This window comes from Tursiops truncatus, chromosome 4, assembly GCF_011762595.2.
Source record: "Tursiops truncatus isolate mTurTru1 chromosome 4, mTurTru1.mat.Y, whole genome shotgun sequence".
In the NCBI taxonomy this organism is placed as follows: domain Eukaryota; kingdom Metazoa; phylum Chordata; class Mammalia; order Artiodactyla; family Delphinidae; genus Tursiops; species Tursiops truncatus.
In genome coordinates, this window is record NC_047037.1 from 27621145 (window position 1) to 27627645 (window position 6501).

General features: G+C 52.3%; 1 protein-coding gene and 1 long non-coding RNA gene across 4 annotated transcripts in view; one reads left to right on the plus strand and one right to left on the minus strand.

Moving 5' to 3' along the window:
- RBP2 (retinol binding protein 2) overlaps positions 1-2145 on the plus strand; it is a 27726-nt gene extending 25581 nt beyond the window's left edge. For both annotated transcript variants that reach the window (XM_033855351.2, XM_019934259.3), the window contains 2 exons: positions 144-245; positions 1793-2145. In XM_033855351.2, coding sequence (XP_033711242.1) covers positions 144-245; positions 1793-1843 — 153 coding nt within the window. In that variant the 3' untranslated portion in view covers positions 1844-2145. The remainder of the gene's footprint in view (positions 1-143; positions 246-1792) is intronic.
- The window catches only part of LOC117312123 (uncharacterized), a 14003-nt gene extending 7894 nt beyond the window's left edge, over positions 1-6109 (minus strand). The window contains exons 1-3 of one of the 2 annotated variants that reach the window (XR_004526283.2): positions 5819-6109; positions 4939-5006; positions 1775-4834 (exon numbers count right to left, since the gene is read on the minus strand). This is a non-coding gene — a long non-coding RNA (uncharacterized lncRNA). The remainder of the gene's footprint in view (positions 1-1774; positions 4835-4938; positions 5007-5818) is intronic. The other variant, XR_012331331.1, reaches the window with a different exon arrangement.
- Positions 6110-6501: the final 392 nt, after the last annotated feature.

Sequence of the window (6501 nt, forward strand, 5' to 3'; positions counted from 1 at the left end):
TGGCGTGGCTGTGGCCGAGAGCTCTGCTCTGGGGACGGAGCAGAAGCCCAGGAGTGGCTGCAGGAAATGCAACTGCAGGTTTACATGTGTTCAGTCCCCATCAAGACCATACATTTCATTTGCCTGGAAACCTCTCATTACAGACTCTGATCACCTGGGAAGGTGATGTCCTCGTGTGCGTGCAGAAGGGGGAAAAGAAGAACCGAGGCTGGAAGCAGTGGGTCGAGGGGGACAAGCTGCACCTGGTAAGTCCCCAGCTCCCCTCCACTCTGCTTATGCCAACCGCCGGTTCACCCAGCCAGGCGCTTTGACGAGAAAAAACGGCCTTGCCCTCCTCCCCTAAGCTCCAGCCAAATGCCTGTGGTCAAATGCGTGAGCCATTCCCATCTGGCTCAGGGGACTCCAGGAGGAAAGCTATAGGGCTGTTTCTGTGAACGGCTGAAATTAAAAGGAAAGTTCAAGATGCTGAGTTAGGAAGCCGAGATCCAAGGAGAAATACAGGGAAGCTGTCAAAGGTCAGCCGGGGAGAAATGCGAGGCACAGAATTAAGATGCCCTGGAGGAGGGTGAGACCCGGCCTCCTCAGTGACGTGAGCCTAGGAAGGAGAGGGGTTGCGGTGGGCTCGGGATGCATGGGAGCGGGTTGCACTGGGAACTGCCTGTAGACCGCAGGCACTGGCCTCACACCCTAAGCTATGTCCACCTGATCCCCAAATATTTTAGTTTAATTTGACACCGGAACAGAGCAGTTGGAATAAATTATTTCTGATTTCCTTGTATAAATTATATCCGTCTACATAGCTTAATTTTTCACTCTTCAGTCTTTAAGGCAAGCGATTTGTCCAACATTCAATAGTGAAAGATCTTTCACTCCTCATGCATTCAGTCAGTCGTTTGTTCAATGAATGGCTCATTTAATGGATGGCTCTTTATTCATTCACCTGTGGAGTCAAGCAGGTACCTGGCTCTAGTGTCAGCATTCATGTCACCGGGTGCCCTTCAGAGCCAGCCTTGCCTCACCTGAGTTCTCTATTTCAGAGACAATGTCAACTGGTGATAAATGGGAAGCAGTCACTGTTTTCCATCGACAGTTTTCCCTACCTGCTCCGGTTTGGAAGGTGGATTTTTTTAATTGTAGTACAAACCCCAGCTGTCCCTGTGGCTAAGCCAGGGGATTCATCATCAACTGCAATGATTTTTGTGGTCGTTCCCACACTCGTGTTTTTCCTCTCCTCCCTCAAAGGGTCACGAGGCGCAGATAAGGCCTGGGGGCTCCCTCTGTCCAGATGAAAGGCAGCATCTTGTCTGCCCAGGCAGGCCTGGGGGAGCCCTTCCGCAGCCCATGCCCTGTCATTGCCTGTGCTGCCACCAACCAACGTTCTCATCACCAGAGGCCAGAAAACCCACAGGGTGCAGGGACAGCTCACCAGGCCCTTGCCTTCCAAATGCTCCCCACTAGATCCTGCCCTTCTTTGTGGCTTTGCTGCCTTTTATAAATTAAGCGATGTTGCTTTAATCACGAGAGTAGGAGAAATCCTGCTCAAGAGGATAATTTCTTTGCATTTTTCATTTTTATAGTTGTTCAAGCTCAATTCAAGTGTCAAAATCAAATTACTGCTACCTGCAGGGCACGCCAGCTGATTGGGTCTCTGAGAGGCTCTTTGCGCAGAATGACTGAGTGTCCTCTTCATTCCGGCTCCTCCCCCACCCCAACTCACAGACACCCAGAGGGCTGGGGGTGCGCGGAAGGAAGGCCTGGCTTGTTAGTCACTCACCTGCTTCTGATGTTGCAGGAGCTGACGTGCGACGACCAGGTGTGCCATCAAGTGTTCAAGAAGAAGTGATGGCCGTGAGAAGTGGACCCCTTGTCCCCAGCTTCCCCAGAGCCTCTCGAGGAGCCCCATGTCTCCAGATGACCCCTCCCAAGTCTCGCCTTTGCTCACCACAGCCTCAAATGACCCTCAAAAGCACGCGCTCCATGCTCCCCATGAAGAGCTCTCTGCTGGCTTTGGGGAGCAGCCGCAGGAACCCCCTACTCCCGATAGAGCCCATGGAGGCACCTGGATGGGTTTTAAACAGAACGAGTATGTGACAGACATAGTCAGCCTTCCTTGAAAACTGGCATTAAACGAGAAAACAAAAATCACTCCCATACTTTGAAACCCTTCCATCTATTCCCCTTTATTTCTAGAACTGTCACTTTTATCCGCAAGCAGAAGAGGTCATTGCCTGCATGGTGGTTTTCTGTGCAGCTTTTGTTGTTTAGTTTTCAGTTTAGTTTAGCTTCGTTTCTTTGTCGTTAGTTTGGGTGTAGGGGTTGTTTTACCTGGAAACACTCTCCGGCCAGCACAACGTATCCCCTGCTAATTCGTGGACATTGCCTATTGGAGATTCTTTCCTATGGGTAGCACATTTATTTCTCCAAGGTCCTATTTTAGGAAGCATACGCTTTCCAGTTTGTACTTCCCCTTAAGCAGCCTGAGTGGCTCTAACCTCTAAAGGCCTCTGCAGGTCTGCAGTATCATCTGCTTTTGGTCCAGGCCAGTCCTTTGCCCTTCAGCCCTGGGCAGACTTTCACCCCTGCAGAGGGGTCACCAAGCTCTGCCAGGTAGCCTTAGTTCAAGCCTTGTGCTCCACTTCTTAGCTGGGTGACCATAGGCACATCATTGGGACTCTCTATCCTTGTTGATGTCTTCTATAAAATGGAGGAGACAAAAATAGCATCTCCTCCACTGGGATGGGTCTCTGTGAGGATTAAGGGAGTTAACACGTACAGAGTGCTTGGAACAGGACCTGGTACGTGGTGAGGGCTCAGTCCCTGCTAGCTCTGGTCATTGTGTGGATCTGCCCCCTCCACCACTTTTGGGGTCCAGATGAGTGGACGCTCAGTAGCAGTAGGTCAACACCTCCGAGACTTCCTGCTGCTTCCAGAACATTAGGTGCGTTACTCCGAGGAAGCACTGTATTTTCCTGCTGGATATGCAAATGGAATAGTGCACCTGGAACAGGAGAGTAGTTAATAGGGATGGATTTATGCTGGATCCTTCATGGGATCCTGAGAAGGCACTGCAGGTCAGAGCCATCTCTGTATCCTTCTGTAGCGGAGCCTGGAATCCCACCATTAGACAAGCACTGCCTTTGAAAGGTAGGTTCATGCCAGGAGGGATAGCAGGTGGTATTAGCACCCTCTCGTATGATTTTTTTTTTTTTTTTTTTTTTTTTTTTTGTGGTACGCGTGCCTCTCACTGTCGTGGCCTCTCCAGTTGCGGAGCACAGGCTCCGGACACGCAGGCTCAGCAGCCATGGCTCACGGGCCCAGCCGCTCCGTGGCATGTGGGATCTTCCCGGACTGGGGCATGAACCCGTGTCCCCTGCATCGGCAGGCGGACTCTCAACCACTGCGCCACCAGGGAAGCCCTCTGGTATAATTTGAATGATCACTGATCCTGAACATCCTAAAAGGAGAGAAAGGCTGTCAGCTGCCCACGTGACCCAGGGCCAGCCTTCGCTCAAGTGCTTGTGACAGGCGGCCGCGACGTGGACCTCCTGGCAGGCCGTGCTCTCCAGCAACTATTGCCATGTCCAAGAAAGTGCCTGGTGGGGCCTCATGCTGGCTGAGGACCTAGGGGAGGTGTGGTCCTCTCTCAGGTGCCGGGGAGGGCGGGCCTCCTGAGGAGGTGCGGGCCCGTCTCCTGGGGCAGACCAGGGACCAAGTGGAGGGACTGGTGAAGTGGGCCCCTTGTCCCCAGCTTCCCCAGAGCCTCTCGAGGAGCCCCATGTCTCCAGATGACCCCTCCCAAGTCTTGCCTTTGCTCACCACAGCCTCAAATGACCCTCTCCTTTGTTGCTCAAGAAAACTCTGTTGAACGAGATCATTGAGGACTAGCTAAAAAGTGTTCTGCACATGTAAGGGGTTATATTTATTAGTAATATTTGATCCTAGCTTTTGCAAAGTATATTCTAGGGAATGTTAGCCACTCAAGATTCTGCAAAACGGTTCATGGTCAAATGAACGTCGGAAATGCTGAGAACTATATCGCCTTCTTAGAAGTGTACAGTGAGCATTAGTGTGTTTAAAGCCCTGAAAACTCCTGTAGCAAAGAAGCCCGGCCTTAAACCCCAGGACCCCCTTCACCCTGCAGCGTTTCCTGTCCACAGGGTGTTTTGGAAACACTGTACATCTGCATTCAACGAGAGAAAACAAACAGTATCATTTAAAACTCCCCTTTCCCAAGTGGGATTTTCTCAGTATATTTTCTTTCCACAAAGGAAGAGTAACTGAATTACTTTACATATGGTATGAAAGACTGGTTGTGGCAGTATTCATTCTACTGACCCTTCTTTCTCAACTAAGATGCATCTGAACTCATCAGAAGTAGTCAAGAGGGAGGTACCCATTTTAAAGCAAGGGCAGGTATTTGGGGCCAGGGCTGGCCTCCCAGTCCTGCACTCACTGCGGATAATGTAGGGCAAGTCCCCTGACTCCTATTCCTGTTCCCTCAGCCTATTTCAAAACCAAATCATGACAGGAATGCCTCACCCTGATACCGACAAGGCTGTCTGGGGACAGAGTGGAAGGGGTCACCTTGGTGGGAAAGGCGCCCAGACCTTCAGGACCCCAGCCTCCAAGGGGTGTCAGGAGAGAGACTGGGGTTAACATAAACCAGGGGGCCTGATCTGTCCCATGAAAATCCCAGTGCACATCTGGGCAGTGCCGCTGAGTGGTTTAAGCATGGCCTTCTCTGTCAGCCCTTGGATCAAATCCTGCCCCGCCTCTCTCCAGCTGTGTGACAGTCTGGCAGTTACTTTCCCCCTCTGAGCCTCTGTTTGTCCATCTGCAAAATGAGGAATAAGGACTGTGATTCATAAGGTGTAGTCAGGATTGAATAAGACCTTAGCAAGGTAACCGAACCAACAGGCAGTTACCCTTATTACCTACCCTCAGTGCTCTGTATCCGCAGGTTCTGAATTTAGATCCCCGCTTGGTTGAATCCGTGGGTTCAGAACCTGCCAATGCAGAGGGTCAACTGTATTATGCCATTTCATATAAGGGATTTAAGCATCCACGGACTTTGGTATCCGTGGGTAGCCTGGCACCAATCCCCTCGGATACTGAGGGACGACCACATGTGTGTGTATATTACGTATACACACACACACATATATATACACATTCTCCACCCCAGTCCCACATATCTATACATACATACATACATACATACATAGTGAGATAGTGATTCCCTTCATTAAAACTCTTTGCTTTCTAAAAGCTTCAACACTGAGATCCTTACTACAATCCCCAGATGGGAAGATCACTAGTAAGACTTACTAAGAAGACAGATTCCTGCCCCCCACACCCCTTCCGAGATTCTGGCTCTGAGGTCACGGGCGGGGTCCAGGCATGTGTGTGCTTACAAGCTCCCTAGGTGAGCGCCCTCAGGTGCTTGGCAAGCACACCGACAAACGCTACGTTGTTCAGGTAAAGCATGATTCACTTTAAACGTGTACCCACCCACGTGTCACCCACGAACACCCTCAAGCAAAAGCCGGGTCTATCTCTGCAGGTGGCCAAAGGTCACGTGACCCACCCACACGTTTTTTTTCCTGCCATATGGCATCGGGGCCGCTGCCTGTGTGGCTGAGCCCTGTAACAGAAGTGACGGCACACTTTCTGGAGCTGCTGTGTGACAGGGGACGCACTTGGGCCCTGGAGGATGGCGGTGGGTGATGGAGACAGGGCACAGCGGAGAAGGAAGTGACGTGAACAAAGTCAGGGGGCGGAAAAGGCAAAGCGGGCTGGGGTGGGGGGAGTGGAGCACCTGCCGTGAGGGTCAGTGAGGAGGCCGGGTGCGGAAGGTGTTCGTCAGCCGAGGGAGGTTGTAAAGGCCTTGCTGGGCCTCATGGAAGCATCATGGGGGCCGGTGCAGGCTTCTGAGCAGCAAGTGATGTGATCCGATTCATGCACCAGGAGTAATGCTCGGCCACTGTTGGCAGGACGGATGGAGGCGGGCAGAGGGACTCAGGATTACCTGCTCAGAGGCTGTTACAGTGTCATTCCCAGGAGAGGCTGTGAGGGACCCACCTCAGGGCCAGGGAGTGGTTGCAGGGAGGGAGGGAGGGAGGTGAGAGGTGCTGGGAGGGGCCCCTGCACTAGGTGATGGCTGCACAAAGCTCCTAGAGGACGTGAGGCAACAGGATGGTGTGAGTTTGGGGAAGAGGGGAAGGAGGAGCCTCAATGCGGCTTAGCAGTGGGGTGGGGGTGGGGGTGGGGAGTGGGGCCAGAGGGAAGGTCATGGGTTTGGGTTAGGCCTGCTGCACATGCGGTGACAGAGCAGTGATGGCAAAGCCCACACGCCTCTCCCATTACCCACTGCCACCCTCCGATAGCCAAGTGTCACCCCCTTCATCTTACCTTCCTGCTGGGGTGGGAGGCTGGGCTGGGGCTGGAGTGGCCAGCTGTCACAGACACTCATGAGGCCAGGAAGTGATGATGACACCAGAG